The sequence below is a fragment of the Magallana gigas genome, chromosome 8 (assembly GCF_963853765.1).
Source record: "Magallana gigas chromosome 8, xbMagGiga1.1, whole genome shotgun sequence".
Lineage (NCBI taxonomy): Eukaryota > Metazoa > Mollusca > Bivalvia > Ostreida > Ostreidae > Magallana > Magallana gigas.
The window spans coordinates 3,110,679-3,129,423 of NC_088860.1; the positions used below are offsets into that span (position 1 = coordinate 3,110,679).

The 18,745-nt window shown below is 36.1% G+C and overlaps 1 protein-coding gene across 12 annotated transcripts in view; it reads left to right on the plus strand.

Moving 5' to 3' along the window:
• LOC105332686 (unconventional myosin-XVI) overlaps positions 1 to 18,745 on the plus strand; it is a 55,355-nt gene that overhangs the window by 19,339 nt on the left and 17,271 nt on the right. For 10 of the 12 annotated variants that reach the window (XM_066068736.1, XM_066068734.1, XM_066068740.1 and 7 more), the window contains exons 9-31: positions 46 to 256; positions 646 to 756; positions 981 to 1,046; positions 1,288 to 1,512; positions 1,760 to 1,874; positions 1,994 to 2,141; positions 2,450 to 2,558; positions 2,788 to 2,905; positions 3,011 to 3,082; positions 3,772 to 3,907; positions 6,071 to 6,143; positions 6,589 to 6,738; positions 7,434 to 7,527; positions 7,898 to 8,050; positions 8,208 to 8,359; positions 9,001 to 9,066; positions 9,440 to 9,645; positions 10,286 to 10,406; positions 10,505 to 10,601; positions 10,722 to 10,908; positions 11,017 to 11,096; positions 15,988 to 16,178; positions 16,351 to 16,416. In XM_066068736.1, coding sequence (XP_065924808.1) covers positions 46 to 256; positions 646 to 756; positions 981 to 1,046; positions 1,288 to 1,512; positions 1,760 to 1,874; positions 1,994 to 2,141; positions 2,450 to 2,558; positions 2,788 to 2,905; positions 3,011 to 3,082; positions 3,772 to 3,907; positions 6,071 to 6,143; positions 6,589 to 6,738; positions 7,434 to 7,527; positions 7,898 to 8,050; positions 8,208 to 8,359; positions 9,001 to 9,066; positions 9,440 to 9,645; positions 10,286 to 10,406; positions 10,505 to 10,601; positions 10,722 to 10,908; positions 11,017 to 11,096; positions 15,988 to 16,178; positions 16,351 to 16,416 — 2,947 coding nt within the window. The remainder of the gene's footprint in view (positions 1 to 45; positions 257 to 645; positions 757 to 980; positions 1,047 to 1,287; positions 1,513 to 1,759; positions 1,875 to 1,993; positions 2,142 to 2,449; positions 2,559 to 2,787; positions 2,906 to 3,010; positions 3,083 to 3,771; positions 3,908 to 6,070; positions 6,144 to 6,588; positions 6,739 to 7,433; positions 7,528 to 7,897; positions 8,051 to 8,207; positions 8,360 to 9,000; positions 9,067 to 9,439; positions 9,646 to 10,285; positions 10,407 to 10,504; positions 10,602 to 10,721; positions 10,909 to 11,016; positions 11,097 to 15,987; positions 16,179 to 16,350; positions 16,417 to 18,745) is intronic. The other 2 variants (XM_066068733.1, XM_066068735.1) reach the window with 2 other exon arrangements.

Consider the following 18,745-nt stretch of genomic DNA (forward strand, 5'->3'; position numbering starts at 1 on the left):
AAGCACTAGAAAGTTTGTATCAATTACATGTGTCACAAATTCCAGTCGCCCTCGTCACACAACGATCGCCAAAGAAGACAAGATGCTGGAGCTGAGGCAGAGGGAGGAGAGTGTGAACCAGGCACAGGAAGTCATCAGAGCAGACGACACTGATGTCACACTGGGAGCAGACGACACTGATGTCACTCAGACAGTAGATGATGTCTACGAGGAAATATACGTCTCCAAATTATGGCGGAATGTGGATGAATCCAAGGTATGTACATGCTCTATGTCAATCAATCTTGATATTGAATATTGCACTGACGATATCCGGTTTTTTTTTAATGCATGTCACAAAATTTGCAAAAATGTGTAAATTTTTTATTTGCTTCAGTCTTTTTTGTGATTTGAAATTTTTTTATAACAAACAATAGCAGATAACATTTCTGCTTATTGAATATTTTGTGATGTAAGAGTGATCAAGAAAAAAGTGAAAATTAGATCATTGCGAACATTCCGGATATACAGTAATTTATTCTAAATTCAATAAAAGTAAACATGAAGCACGTTATGTTTTGAATTACTCTCTTGGATCTTTGAAAGGAAAAGTGGGATAACCAGGTTTTCTCTGATCTAAGTTGAAAAATGTTTCATGATTAACAGACTCAGCTTCCTCCGGTAATGGAGTCGGACAATCTCACAGATCTTGCTGTTATCTCGGAGAAATCAGCCCTAGAAAGTATCCAGGAAAGGTTCACTGCTGGTCAGATCTATGTAAGTTTATCTCTGTATATTTCAACCAAGCAGAATTTTATATAAACATTTGTTAATTCAACCAATCAGAATTCTATATTGACATCTGTTATTTCAACCAAACAGAATTCTCACATATATTGATATCATGATATTTCAACCAATCAGATGTGAAGATCCTTTCTTTATTTCAAAGATTATTGTATTTTGTTCAGTGCTCTGACAGTTTTGTTCTAATCTTTCAGACCCTTATAGGAGACATTTTGATTGCTGTCAACCCTTTTATAGAAATGTACATTTATTCTAAAGAGGTAAGACATGAATAAGATGAAGGACATATTAATGTATATATGGATATTTTAAAACTTTTTTGAAGCAAATTCCAAACCTGTTCACAGGCAGGTAATTTTGGCTGATAATCACAGAGTTTCTAAAATTTTGATTTTCAACAACCATAACCTATCAATTAAATTTAGAAGCAACAATAAACCACCTTGTTAAATTCAGAAGCAGATTTTCTTTTATAATGTGTTCTTTTTTTTAATCTTCTAGGTTTCTCAGAGATACCATGGTAAGAGTTCTGCCCCCTTACCTCCACACGTGTATAAAGTAGCGGAGCGCGCTCACGACTGTATGCTCTCTACACAGACCTCTCAATGCTGCGTCATCTCCGGAGAAAGTGGTGCCGGAAAAACGGAGACGTGTAAATATCTCATACAGCACCTAGTGTTCATTGCAGGGAGTGATGAAAGCAACCTCAACAGCAAGATATCACAGGTATGTTCAGGATATCACAGTATGCTTGAACATCATATGAATGTCCAATATATCACAGGTATGTCTCAAGTATGCTAAGATATCACAGGTATGTTCAAAATTTTACATATGTTCAAGATTTTACAGGTATGTTCAATGTATCACAGGTATGTTCAAGATATCGCTATGTCAAAGATATCACATAATCACAGGTATGCATGAAAATGACCAGATAAACAGGTATGACAAATGTAGTTTGGTCTTACAGGTGAACCCTGTCTTGGAAGCCTTTGGCAATGCCAGAACTGTGGTGAACTCTAATTCAAGTCGATTCGCCAAGTTTATGCAGCTCAGCTTTAATGGAAAGGGAAGAATTGTTGGAGGTAGGAACTACTAGACTGTTTTTTGATCACTCATTATGAATTTCTTGTTTCCAGCTAGTCTAAAAATTCCAAATTCTTCCGGAATGTTTAATGATTTGATTTCATTTTTTTGTTATTAGCCAATCTGACAGAGTTCTTGTTAGAGAAATCCAGGGTGGTTTTACGAGGCGAGGGGGAGCTAAGCTTTCACATCTTTTACTGGATGTTTTCTGGGATTTCACCTGAGGAAGCTAACTTTTATCACTTGCATGACATCTCAAAACACAGGTATGTCATGTACTTTTTATTGATTCAAGAATATCTCAAAACACAGGTATGTTATGTACTTATTAATCCAAGAACATCCCAAAACATACTCATTTTTGTAAATACATGTACCCCATCATCTTAAAGCATAGAAATATGGACTAATTGGTCTGTATCAATTAATTTCAATAAAACTCTTGAATGAAAAGGCCATCTCAAAGTAAGAACCTTCCTATGTTAATAGAGGTGTGAAAGCCATTACTGATACTATAAAAGTAATAAATAAACCTCTGAGTAGGACCCTGACTGTTTTGTTTGTGATCCTTCAGGTATCTGGTACAGGGTGGGGCGGACGTGAAGAGTCGGATTAATACAAACAACAAGGAGAAGTTCTGGGAACTGAAGCAATGTCTGCAGTATATAGGATTCACCTCCGATGTAAGTCACTCATGAAGGATCGTCTTGAGGTTTTACCTCAAATATAATAAACTACTTAAGCAAAGCTTACTTTCTTTTAAATCATTGAAATTTGAAGCATAAACACTCAAACCAATTTTCTTCATAGTGTTTTAATAATTTGAGCTTAACTGTACATGAAGCTATGAAATTTTCCAAATGTTTGAAATACTTTCCAAAAGAAGTTCAACCTTTGAATTATTGTCATTAGGAAATCCAGAAAATACTTCAACTCTTGGCTGCTCTTCTTCATCTTGGTGATGTCACATTTGGTAGTCATGGAAACCATGATGCAGCAACCATTGCCAACCCAGACAAACTTGACTTAGGTTTGATCTGACTAATAAAATTAAAAAGAAGACACTTTTCTACAAATTTAAGACATTTTCAATCACAGTGGATATGTTAACTAAATTTGGATGATTTGTTTTTAGTGTCTGAGATGTTGGAGGTGCCCAGTGAAGAGTTGGGATCTGCCCTGGTATCTGAGTTCACTGTAACAAGAGGTAAGTCTAATCTAGCTTTAAGGCCATAAAACATAGACAAACTCACTTTTGATCTTAGCATCTTTTCCAAAAGGAAAATATCTTGAAAAGTAAGTCTGAAATCAAAAGATCAAATGTGAGCTTCTCTTAGTTTTACGACCTGCTCTTTGATGTTCAGCCTTAAGTCTAATATAGCCTACATTTATGTTTTGATTATCCACTGAGATAGTATACTCTGTTATTCACTGAGATTGTGTACTCTCTTATTCACTGAGATTGTGTACTCTGTCTTTATTCTGAGATTATTCACTGAGATTGTGTACTCTGTCTTTATTCTGAGATTATTCATTGAGATAGTGTACCCTTTCTTGATTCTGAGATTATTCACTGAGATTGTGTACCCTGTCTTGATTCTGAGATTATTCAATGAGATAGTGTACCCTGTCTTGATTCTGAGATTATTCACTGAGATAGCGTACTCTGTCTTGATTCTGAGATAATTCAATGAGATAGTGTACCCTGTCTTTATTCTGAGATTCTTCACTGAGATAGTGTACTCTGTCTTGATTCTGAGATTATTCACTGAGATAGTGTATCCTGTCTTAATATGAGATTATTCACTGAGATAGTGTACCCTGTCTTGATTCTGGGATTATTAACTGAGATAGTGTCCTCCGTCATAATTCTGAGATAAGTTAATTTTTTGACAGGGGAACAGATAAGAAAGGACCGGACCAGACAGCAGGCCGGGGACTGTAGGGACGCGCTCGCTAAAGCCGTCTACGGCCGACTGTTCAGCTGGATCGTCAACGGGATTAACCAGATGATCCACCCCATAGACCCCAGGTACTTCTCCCACAGTCAGGGGCTGTCTGTCCCAAGTTTATAGGATTCAGGCAGTGAACTGTCAAATCTGTTCTAACTTTGCATTAATCATATACATGAAAGGATGGTCAGACACTTTATGTAAGCTGTTACAATGACTGTGTTTAATTTCAGAGATATTTGGACATTCACTTTATGTTAAACTTCCTGAGAGTTGAACGCATACATTTTAGATAACTTAATATTAGGGATGTCAATTTTACTCGGTTGGCTTAGTCGATTAATTGGAGCCTTTAGTCGAGCGATAGTCAAGTACTCATTGATTTATTTGAAACTGTGTGTCCTTTGCAAATCAAATAAATAATACAATAAAAAAAACATGATAATACACAGTAGATGTATTTTATTTCAAATAAATTATAAAGTATTTTATCTAAATATCCGTCAGCAAATGTCTTAGCCTTTTCTTTTTCTTGTGACGCTTACACATAATTGAGCTACGTATCATCTTAGGCAAATCAAATGTAATCTGTTTCTTGTTAAGTCATTGTCCCGTGCCGTGCCTAATCAACAATTAAAGTTAATAATTATAAAAACAAAAGCCTTGAGATGAAATGATTAAATTTTTAATATACAAACATCTAATCCAATAAATAACTTATTAGAGGAACAACAAATGATCTCTTAAAGTACATGTTTGCTTAAGTACTTCTGTTCAAAATTCAAAAGAGATCAATTGTTAGCCTTAAAATTATACCAGGGACACCCGTTCATTGGAACAGAGTGTAACATGATCATGCAAAAACTCTTTTTTTTTAGACACCAAAAAATTGCCGCGTTAGGAAAAAGAATGTTTTCAATTTCTTTTCTTCAATCTATGACGAGTACTCGACTCAGAAAATTTTAGTCAATGATCGGCGTGACCGAGCGATAGTCGAGTACTCGTTGACATCCATACTTAATATATTGCCTTGCAATATTGAAATACTGTTTATATGAAAATTAAGATATGTGGGTAATATGGGAAAACTAATGACTCAGATTCTGTCACTTTTCACTAGTTGTGTGCAGTGTTACCTGCCAGGTAAGTGGTTTACCTGGGGTGTCAGTTACCTGCATGACTTGTTGGTCATTGTTGTTGTAATGTCATTGTTGTAATGCATGCATTCTCCAGTCTTGTCAGAGGTATTACTTTTCAACTGCACACTCTACACTTCAGTACTTCAAACTTATTGACTTAAAGACAATTAACTTTTGTTGAACAGCCTAGTTATCGATATGAATAGACCCAAGCACCTGCTACCTCGTACTTCATAAGATATTTAATGAAATTTTTATGCTGTCTTTTGTATAACATCTGGAAGAAGATAATATTACAGAGCCAAATCATTATTTCTCAAATCAGTAATCTTTATATTTTAATGCAGAAGTATTTTAGCCAACAGAATTTTTTACAACATTTTGGGTATTTAGACATTATTAAGTTTCTCCCTTCAAATAATATAAAGTGACTTGAAGTAAGAACTGTAAATTCCTTATTTTACGTGAGTACTTAATTCCTCAATTCCGCTATTTTGTACCAAATCAAAAGAATGTAAAATCACAAGCACTGTGCTTTTGTAATGTTATTATATCAGTCATGACCATAAGAAAAATAAAAGCAATATTTTGAAATCTGCGAGAAGTGCTTTTTGCAATTTTTACTGGATATTAAAATCTTGTGTTTAATAAGAAATAAACAGTTACTGTAGTTGAGGATACATTGTCTTAATGGGCAAATTTTGGCATACTGTTTGAATGTGAGGGCTGAGGGAATAAGTAAATGAAGCTTTTTAATGAATCATCTTATAATTAAAAGCTTAAAATTACTGACGGGCTGCTAGTTAAAGGATGCTCTCACAAACAAGCTATACTAGGCTACTATCTGTTGCTACAAATCTTCATTTATTTTTTTTTTTGCCTGATATGTATTTCAAATTTAAATGCATGTAACTTTTCTTTAACTTGAAAGTTATGCATATTGAAAAAATAATTGGTAGAAAAAAATGTCTATATAGGAATCTTGACGTGTGTTTATTCCAGCCTTTCAAAACCTTCCTAACCTTTACAATTTATGTTACTGAGTATGAATCGTCCTCGCAGCATGATGCATGTATTTATTTGTTCTTCGTTTCACTCTTTCAGTAGTGACAAGTTTCAGATTGGGATTCTAGACATCTTTGGTTTTGAGAATTTCACAAGAAACAGTTTTGAACAGGTAAAGCATTACCTTGAAGATTAAGACAATTTATTACACTGACGACCAAGTCAATTTGTTACACACACCTTCAACAGGTAAAAGAGGGCATGGCATTTGACTAGAGTCGCCTTGGTTTGCTATAAACATCATTTATAAAACTTGTAGTATGAAACTTAACATTTGGTAAATAAACACCCAGACAAAACCTGAATTTGAAGTTACTTTTGATCCAGGAAAAATGGCCTACTGAATTGTTTGGTTTAGAGAGGGGCATTTGCTACCAAAAAAAAAAAAAGCTTTTCTCAGAGATAAGTTAAATTGAAGAGATTCATGCATGAACATATAATTTATGGTAGCATAAAGCAATATAATATCTGGTAAAATTGTTAAACTTTGGGATTAAATAAAAAACAGAAGGTTGATTTGCATGCATGTTAGCTGACATGAAGTGAACACATTTCAGATGTGTATCAATCTGGCCAATGAGCAGATGCAGAGCTATGCAAATGAATACATATTCATGAAGGAGCAAGAGGACTGCTTGTTAGAAGGCGTGCCATTGGTGGAACTAAACTACAAAAACAACCAGCCGATCATTGATACTTTTATGGAGGTAGGTTTGGTGTTTAAAGTTCATGAATTCTAGTTAAACAGCAGAAGGAAATTTGTGATGATCTAATTTTTTATTTTTTATTTCGATTATATTGCAAAAAATACGATTTGTACAAGTTATATCCTGTATGTATTGTTTGCTATTAGAATTTTTAAATCATATAAATTAAAAGGTTTATACACAAAACCGATCAGACTCAACCGAATTAAACCCCAACTAAACCCTGAAGGGCTTACTTTTGGGGTCTGCTCGAGGTTTACTCAAGGTTTGCCAGTGAAGACCCAGAGTAAACCCAAAGTAAACACAGAGTAGACCCAGAGTGGACACAGAGAGTAAACACCAATCAGAAATAGACCCCTGAAAGCACATGCTACGTGTATTTAGAATATACAATGGGCAGGGCTTACAGGCGGAAAGATGGTAAGATAAAAGAAGGGTCTGCTTCACACTTCAGTGCATAAATTGACCCCAAAAGCAAACAAGAGTAAACTCAAAGTAAACACTGAGTGGACGCAAATTTTGAAAAAGGAAACCCCAAGGAAACCCTGAATTCGAAGGTGAACCAGGGGTTTAGTTGGGGTCCTCTCTGGTGTTAGGTTAGGTCTGGTCAGTACTATATCGGTATTTACCCTCTTTTTTACAAATTTCCTGATAAGCAAAAAAAACAGGATTATGTTTTTGGTTAATTTTTGTAGAGAAATGCTGGAATACTGGCCATAATAGATGAAGAGAGCCGATTTCCAAAAGGAACAGATATTTCACTGGCCACCAAACTACATCAGGGCCCAGGTGAGGGATATTCATCAGGGTCCAGGTGTTCAGTTACTCAAATTGTAGAAATATTATGATGATAACATAATGTGTAGGGGCTAAAATTACCCTGTGTTAAGAGCGCTTACAATACCATGTACTCAGTTGATCTGATCTTCACTTTTTAGCAATCACTTTCACATCACAAAAAATACAATAAGCAGAATACATTTATAGATTTTTGTGCTGATAGAAATTTTCTAAATTGCAGAAAATTTTTTATTCATTAAAAAAACCTCATATATTTTCCCCTTATCTATAAAGTTTGTGACACCAAAACCCCCCCCCCCCCCCCCCCCCCCCCCAATTTTACATTACCTGGTACTCATCTTTATTTCATCTGATTTAGGAGAAAAATATCCTGAGGTTTACAAGATACCAAAGGACAAGGGGCCGAGTTTTACCGTTGTCCATTACGCTGGAGTTGTGAAGTATGATCTGATCGGAGTGCTTGAGAAAAATCGGGACACACTTCCAAATGCTGTGCTCTGTACAATGAAGAGTAAGCTCCCTTTATATTATCTAAACTAGATGATCATAAGACAGACAGAAAGAGAAGAGAGCAATTTTTTTGCTACTTCAGTACTTGTATTGAGATTTGATTGCTTTAACACTCCGCCAGAGTATGTATAATTCTGATATAAACTGGTTCCCTTTAGCCAGTAACTGCCTCCAGGTGAAGGAGCTGTTCCAGAGCCGGATGACCCGGACTGGTTCCCTGGCTCCCAGCGCTCGGCAACAGAGATCCAGAAAATCCAGACAGTCACCTTTTGAATTCTTTAAGAAACTCAAGGGAGGCAAATCTAAAATGGTAAGGGTAGCTTTTATCTATCACTGGCGTCGGAAGCAAATTGAAAGTGGGGGGGGCTAGACTAATCCTCAGAATTATTGAGAAAAAAGTAATTCCCAAAATCATGGAAATCCTAATCCGGGGGGGGGGGGGGGGGGGGTATACCTTTACTTCCAAAAAAAAAAAAAAACTTACGCAATTTTTTTTTCTCCAAAATCATGAAATTCCTAATCCGTGGGGGGGGGGGGGGCTAGTATGCGTCTGAATCCAACTTCTCAATCTTTCAAGGTAAATTTAGGAACAATAATCTTTCCTACAAGAAAAAGTGGGGGGGCTGAACCCTCTATCATCCTATGTTTCTAATGGTAAGGTATAACTTTGCAAAAAAAGTGGGGGGGCTAAGCCCCCCCTAGCCCCCCCCCCCCCCAGTTCCGACGCCTATGTCTATAGTTTTGACATAGCACTGGTTTCTGATGTTTTAGATTATGATCGAATGAAGGGAAAAAATAGTTTAAATAATTTTCATTAAAGGGGATTAATTCTGATTTACTCTTTATTTATTTTGTGGATTAATATAGCATCCTAAAAATGACCTCCCTTTAATCTCAGGTAAGATTGTGACCCACACTGCGAATACTACTGTAACTCTCTAATGATTTCAGAAAAACGTGACTCCTGTGGTACCTTATGAGAGGAAAGGACCATCTACCATGGCCTACCATTTCAAGGTCTGTTGTCATGATATATTTCTATGATTGAATACTCGGGAAATGATTTTGTTGTAAATTACAATGTTTAGATTGAGATCCATTGTACCCTTTAACTTTCTTCCCAAGGAATCAAAAATCTAACGACCGATGCTGTCATTAATCTTTAACTGAAATTGGCCAATATTTATCAATATTTCTTAGCATTAGCGACAGTTGCAATTTATTTATTCTTATAGATTATTATCTATCAGTAATTAAACAGTTTTTTGAAGAGTGAAAGACATGATATTTCATGATATGTGAATTTGATTCAACAGTGATAAAGACAGCATCCCCTGCTATAAGAACTTATTCTTGAATCAATGATAACAGAGTTTCCCTGCTTGTTTAGAACTCCCTGTCGGATCTCTTGTCTCGGATCCAGGCAGCATCCCCCCACATCATCCGCTGTATCCGACCAAACATCCATCGGACGCCCCGCAATTTTGTCCCCGAGTACGTCCTCGCTCAGATGAGGTACACTGGGATTGCGGAGACGATAAAGATCAAGAAACATGGCTACAGCGCAAGACTTAAGTTTAGGGACTTTCTTGTTGTGTAAGTCAGAATTTTATTGATTGATGTCTTACTATTTTAAAACTTCAAACAGTAATGAGGCATATGATGAGAAGTTGCAAATGTCTAGGAAATACATGGCGTTTTTCTTAAAGTTGACTCACAATTTATTAAACATTGGAAATTTTAAAAAAAGTTTTTGATTATAATTTACACCATTTATCCAGTTATTTTGAAGCTAATCTAATTTTTGTTTTTTTTCGTGATCACTTTTACATTACAAATTATTGAATGCGCAGAAATTATATTATGTATTATTGCTGTAAAAAACTTTTTAAATTGCAAAAAATGACTGACGCAAATTAAAAATGTTAACCATTTTCCCCATTTTCACAAATTTTGTTACATGCAAAAATAAAAGAAGGTATATACGGTATTTGGTCAGAGTTGTGGATTATTGTTCAGGTTTTTGCTCAGGTAAGCAAAGTGCTCCATTGGTCTCATGTTTTTTTGTTTTTTTTAATTTTCTCTTGGATGTAGTGCTAGAATTAATGTAAAATTAATAAAAGAAATAATCATATTTAAATATATTTCCCTTTGTCTCTTGTCCTTCAATTTTAGTACATTTTATTATTTCACATATGATTCAAGGTGAGTGTACATATACAATTGTTGTTGCCAGATTTGACACCCTTAGGACAGTATTGGTTCCACCTTACAGCATGATCTCAGACGAACAGAAATGTAGGGAGGTCATCAAGTTCTGTGGACTCGGCTCAGAAACTCAAAGTCACCAGGTGACAGTAAGTCATAGCTCATTCAAGTTTACCATTACTTTAGTTAAAAGTTTATTATGTGTTGTATAAATGCAATCATTCTTTCATTATTGAAATTGTTTCAGATTGGGAAGTCTAAGCTATTTTTCCATGATGCAGATTTGAGGAAATTGGATCAAATATCCAATAAAGTGAAAGAGCAGGTCATCATCTGCCAGTCAGGTACATATAGGAAGGGCAAAGGTCAGGGGGTCAAGGTCATTTAGGGCTATTTCCTTTCGAGTTTTCTACATGTACCAGAATGTAGTTTTTAAATCTAACAATTTATTACTATTCCCTTAGCTGTGAGAAAATATTTGGCCAAGAAAAGATATGCAAAACTCCAGACAAAATCAGCAGAGGAGAATGAGAGAAAAGTTCAGGAGTTCTGTCACCAGATGGCACTGCAGCATGATAAGGTCACTTCCTGGATACAGTTTCAGAGAGGGCATGATGAGGGCAGAGTTCAAAATACAAAAAAGGCAGAAAAGTGAGCATCTCAAAATTAATTTCAAGAAAATGTTTAATCAATCCGTAAATTTCGTCAATTACAACACATGAAATTAGTGTAAAGGGTTAAATGTTTTATTGATTTCAGGGAGACTGATTTGGGAGGATCTGGAGAGAGTCTGAATGAGATACTAAGTCAGTATGATGAAGTGCTAGGAAAATACCAAGGTACAGTTCTATATGTGGACCAAGTGCAAATGATTTAAAAAAGAAAAATACTATTAGAAAAGGGGTTTGAATCTCTAGAAAATTTTGGAACCATCGTTTCTTCACACATTCAGTTTATAAGGTTGGGGGAGAAAAAACACAACAAAATTAAGTTCGTTAAGGATATTATGAAAAACGTTTTTTTCTGCTTTTTTGAAAATTAAATTGAAAATCATTAAACCAAAATTTGCAATTGCATGGGGAAAAGAAAACACCAGCCTGAGGATATATGGTATTGAAGGTATAGTGTGCTATCAAATGATGTACAGGGATAAAAAATGTGACCAGTGTGTAGGTATTATTAAAACAGTGATGAAATAGGATTAGGAAGGAAGTGGATGGAGAAGGAGGTGAATGGAGAAGGAGGTGGATGGAGAAGGAGGTGAATGAGGAAGGAGGTGAAAAGTTGTTCTCAGTTGAGATAGGTAGTACATGTATATAAATTGAATTTGGTTAAATCATGGTGTATCACAGAAAGATATCATAAACTAAGCATGACTGGATCCAAAGTGGGTGGGGATGGGCGGGTCCAGATCCCTATGGAAAACTCAAATTTCTTAAATTTACATAGTAGAATTACCAAAAATATGCCTCCCCCCTTGAAACAAATATCCTAGCTTCAGACACCCCCCCCCCCCCCCCCAAGAATTTCCTGGGTCATGATATAAAGGTATAAATCCCACATCTTTCTACAAATATCTCATTGAACTTTATGTCAAACACATCTCAGTCGTACAGATCATGTATCCACAAACTGAAGAGGTGGAGTTTATGGTCCACTAATGATTATTTATCCGGTCATTATTTATCCTGTCATTCAAGTCTCAAAGGACCAAGTTAATGGGAGAATCAATGACATTATAAATAAAGGAACTTCCACAGTCAAAATAAACAAGCTTCCACTGTCAAACTCTCTTACAGCCAAATTCACCTCCCCCTAAGGTGAAACAGAGGAAGGAAGGGAATTCCTAAATGACAACAGATGTCATTTAATGAGGTTAAAAAATGCAAACATCTGCCGGCTGCATCTATCAACTGCAGATTTGATCCGTTATTTGTATTGTAATCGCTGAAGCATGACAGCTTCTGCTCCATTAAGTGTGGGTAGCATTTCGTCTCTCTCTGTTGATGACATTAGGCAAAGAAATCAATAAAATCTGAAGGGAGCATGCAGTGGGGCTGTTGTAACAATCACTCAGTCTCTTCATCCTCTCTCCCCACCGTGTGCATGTGAGTTTGACAGACCATACCCCCCTGTCCCTGTGGAATGGTATAGTCCACTAATTTTCCCCGGACCATTCCGAGACGCAAATTACTGAGACTGGGAAATCGGCTGCCTAACTGTCAGTGTATTGTGTGCAGTGTGGACTGTCACCGAGGGGTCATTTGGGTTCACGAGAGCAACAAAGGATTAACTCCATAGTTGTGTTAAGGTATGTTTGGCTGCAGCGGCAGGAAGAGATCATTAGGAAGTCTTACATTTGGTTCGACTTCTCATTGATTTCTGGGTCTGTAACAGTTCCATGTTAATTGGATGCTATCATATTTCACAGACTGAACAACAGACCCTAGCTGAGTGGGGGACACAAGGATCTGTTTGGTACTTGAGTTATCCGCTACTCTGACTCTGTGTTGTGTGTGGGGTGACCTGTTTGTTGTCTGGGGGTGACCTGTTTGTTGTCTGGGGGTGACCCTCAGGTGTTCCCTGTGGGTAAGGTGACACAGTAACAGACGAGATACAGTGACCCAGTGTAACCTGCCGTGGGGGAGATGTATTGATCTCTGAATTATTTACGCTTTATTGACACTGAAGCAGCTGTATTGGATCATCGATGTTTGTCTGTGTGTACCAATAATTATAACTGTCTGCAGAGATTTAAATAATCAGAGGCTACAAAAGACTTGTGGAATTTCACTGATGGAGAGTTGTCTCTTCTCCAATAATTGACTAACAGAGTGGAGTTTCACAGTGATATAGAGTTCAGTTTCTTCTCCAGTAATTATCTGTTCTGTGAGGCAGGGGGCTGTATGGTTTGGACCAGACCATTGTAAGACCGGTCTGGATCTGGGAGATAATTAATATAATTATCCACAGCCACCAAGCTCAGGAAGGGGTTTGTTTCTAATTTTTATTGAAAAAATAAAATCAGTTATTAGATTTGTTAATAAGTATTTATTTTATTGATGTATGAAAAAGATATGATTTTTCGATTGACAAAGAAATTCTTACATGTATATAATAACAAGACATGTGATACAACTAAATAAAAAACAGGAAAATGAGAAATCATTCTACACACTAACGTAAATAAAGCACAAGTGACTCGTGTAAATAAAGAAAGCATTATAAATGAGGGTCGTTGTGTTACAGCGACGGAAGGAAGCTCTTGTATAGAAATGTGTTTTCTTAGGATAAAGTGTCTCGAGGATTAGGATATTTTAGGTTATATTGTCTGACAGGTTCTACTGAACAAGGAGGTATTTCTATTAACTACACCACTCTATAGGAAATCATACTTTTGCAGTTTTGTTATCTGGATGTTAAATTACTTGAATTAGGTAAAATATTTTTTTTTTTGTACTAATGCTTTCAATGAAATGAAATATGGAATACAGTTGCTGTATCGTAATAATCTTCTACAATTGATATATATCATAATGTGTAATAATTTTTATGTTAAATAGTTTTAAAGTATTACCAGTATTTCATTATTTTAGGGGCTGAATTTTTGTCTTTGTAAGCTGCATGAGGCTGCCACTTTAAAAGCAGAGAAAGAAATTTTTTTATCTAAAATCTGAGACCTGGGAGTGAGGGTGGAATAATTATCAACTGTGTCATGGGGGTGGGGGGGGGGGGGGGTGTATTAAACATTGATGTTTGTAAATGCTTGGTCAAGCTATTAAATAGTACAATCAAGTTAATAATTGTCTATAATCTGTATTAATATCTACTGCAAAAATGCTAAAATATTTTAAGCTGATGTTCCTCAGGATTTTTTTTCATTGCACTATGGAGAATGTAAATAAAGGGGTGGGGGATGGAGTCATTAAGGTTTTAAATACATGTATGTAATTACTCATTGCCTCCTATTTTTATTTGGTATTTGGTATAATACAAGACATGACAAAGGCATTGACCTCTGGGATCTATAGTCTCCTCATTAAGTACCGGATACCAGTCTGATTTATTTGTACTTGGTATTTATGATATTGTTAATTTCGTGATTTAATAGTTAATGGAAATTTCATCACAAACCACCTTAGAAGCCTGTCAGTCTCCATCTTTTTCTGAAGATCTTTTTTTTATTAATCAGGTAGTTTGTACATGCAAATTGTTGTGTTATGAAGACATCCCTACCACCCCCCCCCCCCCACCCCAAAAAATATAAAGATATAATTCCTTCATCAAGAAGTTTAATGATTTGAGTTCTGAAATCTCAAAACTTTGTCTTACTGAGTTATGAACCAAATCCCATATAGAAGGTCTTTAATAGTTTAGAATTTTTCTAACTCTTATGAACTGAATTATGAGCACCCCCCCCCCTCCATTCACCCTGACTTTGATGGATTAAAGTAATTAACACCCCTCCCTCTTCTCCCTGTAGCAGATCTGGTCCGTTGGTTGTCTAATGTCCCAGGTCCCTGTGACAGACAGACAGGTGTTGTAGATGTAAGGTATCTGTCCAGTGACAGGTTTACACGAGGATGTACTTTAGTTTAATGGAGACCTCTCTGGTGGTCAACAAACCAGATATTTATAAGCGACCCTGAACACTGACCAGCGCGGGTCCTGTTCCGTATTCCTAGAAGACTTCCTGTTGTCATTGGTTAAACACAGAATCATGATTACCTCATCGCTATAAACACGAAACTCTGGTTACGTGTGTTTGTTGGTTTTACGAAGTCCACTGCAAACAGGTCTGGTTATAAATCAGAAAATTGAAAAAAATGCCATATTTACTCTTTATCTGATTTAAGCATTATCAAAATAGAAGAGAAAATGATATACTAGTATTTGTATTGTATCTTTCCTTTATGGGTAGATACTGAAATATAAAGTTTTCCTTCTTTTTATTGTGGTCTATAAGTACATGTACTGAGATCTGGTGCATTATATCCTTATGACTTAGTAGTTGTACATAACAACTCCAGTATGTACATTTTTACAGTCAGTGTCGATCACTGCTGCGTAATAGTCTGGAATAGGAGTCGATTGTTCTAAACAATCTGTAATTCACAGTCCGCTTAAGTCTCCATCATCTAAATCTGGTCATGACTCTTCTGAGATTCTGCAGGTAATTACAAGCATTCTGAGTGATAGGATTAAAGATCAACTTATCAGAGGACGACAATGATGATGATGATGATGATGATGATGATACTTAGTATCCTCTGTGAACAGAAACAGAGAAACAGTGAACAGAGAACTTAATCTTCCAGCGCTGTGGGACTGTCATTGTTTTGGAAGCTCTCTCCCTCACTGAAGGTCATCTCTGAAGGTCGTCTCTGTAGTCTGACATCTGTTTAATGACTGGAGTCCATTAGGCCAGGGATTCTGTTCATTGACCGGTAGAAGGTCCCTATGATAAACTTGCTTGTTAGATGACAGTATTATGAGTGTTTACTAGACAGATGACAATGATAATGACATTGCTGATGATTTACGTTTCAGATAATCAAGATGAGGACAGTGATGATAAATCATGTTACAGATGATGATGACGACAAGGACATTGATAATTCTTACATTTTTGATGATGATGATGATGATGATGATGATGATGATGATGATGATGACGACGATTTATGTTTCATCATTAGATGATGATATTAATGAAGATTTTTGTTTCAGATGATGATGACAGTGAGGAGGACGATTCCTACGCTGATGTCTTGAACTTGATCCCGGACATGAGTGTTCAGCATAGTCGGGGGTTACCTCCCCCTCCCTGTGGGGCCGTGATCATGCGAGATAACCCGCCCCCTAACCCAAAGGAGATGTATGCTCAGGCTGGTATCTATGATGTCATTCCTGGGGAGAAGGTAAAGCTTTGTGAACCTTGAAGGACTGTTGCTTAAAACAGGGCTACGTATAGAATTTAGAATGCTAACACTGTGTATTTGTAATCAAAGATAGTTGCTAACAGTAGATGCTTCATTTAACCATAAGATTCATTATAGATAGTTTCTGTGATTTCTTACTGCTTTATCTCAGGCCACCAAGAGACCAGCTCCTCCCAAACGGAGCGCGAGTACGAGACTCAGCTCGGGCAGGGACAGGGTGAGTTATCTCAGCTGAATAGCATGGCATGAGTTATCTCAGTACAGAAATGGATTAGAGTTAACTACACTAAATGGGATGAGAATTGGATGAAATGACTTTTATTCTCGTGTACATTGTTTGGTCAGTTGGTCATTTATGTCTTAAGTTCTGTTGACTTGAGCTAAAAATCCATGGCTAGGCTATCTCAAGTATTGCTTTGACTGCCTTATATAGATTGTCTATCATTGGGAGGATAAGTTACTACAGAAGGATTTTGATATAAGTTACTGTCCTTGGACATTTAATGTTTAGTAATTGTATACAGGGTTATTTTTGGCCCCTTGTTATTTAGCCCTCCTTCACTTGCAAACTGTTTCAACCCATCTTGAATTCACCCAGACATAGTTTTGTTTAAAAAGAAATAATCTGAGATACTGAAATTTGCCCAGTCTTAAATTCGCCCACTGACAACGCTGGCGAAATTAGCAAAAATAAAACGGGGTCCTAGTGTTTCAATATGGCTGAAATATCTCGCACATAATGGAAACCATTATCTCAACATCAGAGATTATGATTGGGGGAAAAGTGGACTCCAGATCTTCTGCAAACTATCCTTTAACAAACCTACATAAATAATGTGAAACACAAAATACTTAATTAATATGGTGTGTAATTTTTGGAAATCTGCTTATGCTAATTGCACTTGCTGGGTGTCTTGCTAGAAAACTGAATTATTGAGAATATTTTCTGTAAAAAATTGATCAGTTGTCCTTTAAGTCCTTATTATGTGACCTGAAGGAAAATCCACCTCATCTAGGGATCCTCACAGTTGATTAGTTAAAATCGACATAAATTGTTTAAGGAAAGTGAAAAAATCACTGCTGAGTTTCATTTTAGGTTCTGTTGTCAAGAGTTTTACGAAGACACAAGAATGTAAGGGTATACTCCAGGAATATTTACTGATTATATAACAAGACTGTAAGGGTATACTCCCGCAATATTTACTGATAGTATAACAAATAGACACAAGACTGTAAGGGTATACTCCCACAATATTTACTGATAGTATAACAAATAGACACAAGACTGTAAAGGTATACTCCCGCAATATTTACTGATAGTATAACAAATAGACACAAGACTGTAAGGGTATACTCTCACAATATTTACTGATAGTATAACAAATAGACACAAGACTGTAAAGGTATACTCCCGCAATATTTACTGATAGTATAACAAATAGACACAAGACTGTAAGGGTATACTCCCACAATATTTACTGATAGTATAACAAATAGACACAAGACTGTAAGGGTATACTCCCACAATATTTACTGATAGTATAACAAATAGACACAAGACTGTAAGGGTATACTCCCGCAATATTTACTGATAGTATAACAAATACTGGTGCAATATGTAATACATGTACCAAAATTACCATGAAGATATTAGAAATTCTGAACTGTTCAACAATATGTGACACTATGGCTATATTATGTTGTATATTATAGCATTGAATCATGATTTTTTGAAGTATACACTCTCATAACTGCCGCGGTGTGTGCATACAAATTGAGTAACGCGCGTTAGCGCGTTATGAAAATTTGTATGCACACACCGCGGCAGTTATGAGAGTGTATACTTCAAAAAATCATGATTTAATGCTTATATTTACATTTTTTAACTTCTTGCCTTGTCTGCAAATGTGAACTATACCTTAAAATTCCGATCTTATCCTAAGGGTAAGTTAATATTAATGGAAGAGCCACAGTAACAGCCACGAGCGTGCACTTTGATTTTCGCTTGTGACGTTGCAGTTTACAGCGTTCAACGTTTGTGACGTCATAATAAAACTCGTCAATTTGACCTTTGACTACTTGTTGCATTTAGAGGCATTTGAAGATCACAGAATTTAATGGAAAAACACAGTAGAATGTAAATATAACATATTATATCAAATATGTGCCATGCAGTTCTTACTATATTGTAGAACTTCCGTGATTTACAAGTGTGTGGTTTCAAATACCAGAGTTATCCCCCATATCTCTCAACATTACAGGCAGTGCTTATTTTATATCTTTAACATATATGTGAATTTGGATATTAAAATCGTATCATATTAGCATATTGGCATATAACTTCTTATTACCAAAAATTGTTTAAGAGATGCATTGTTTTCAAAATGTCTTTGATACACCATTGAGCAAATAGTTTACTGATAAATAGTCTGAACAGTAAACAAGGATATATATCTCCTGTGTTCTTAAACATAAGTGTGAAGTAGATCAATAATATGGATTGCCCTGCCACATTTTCAAGCTCCTAGGAAATCATTTTAACATCA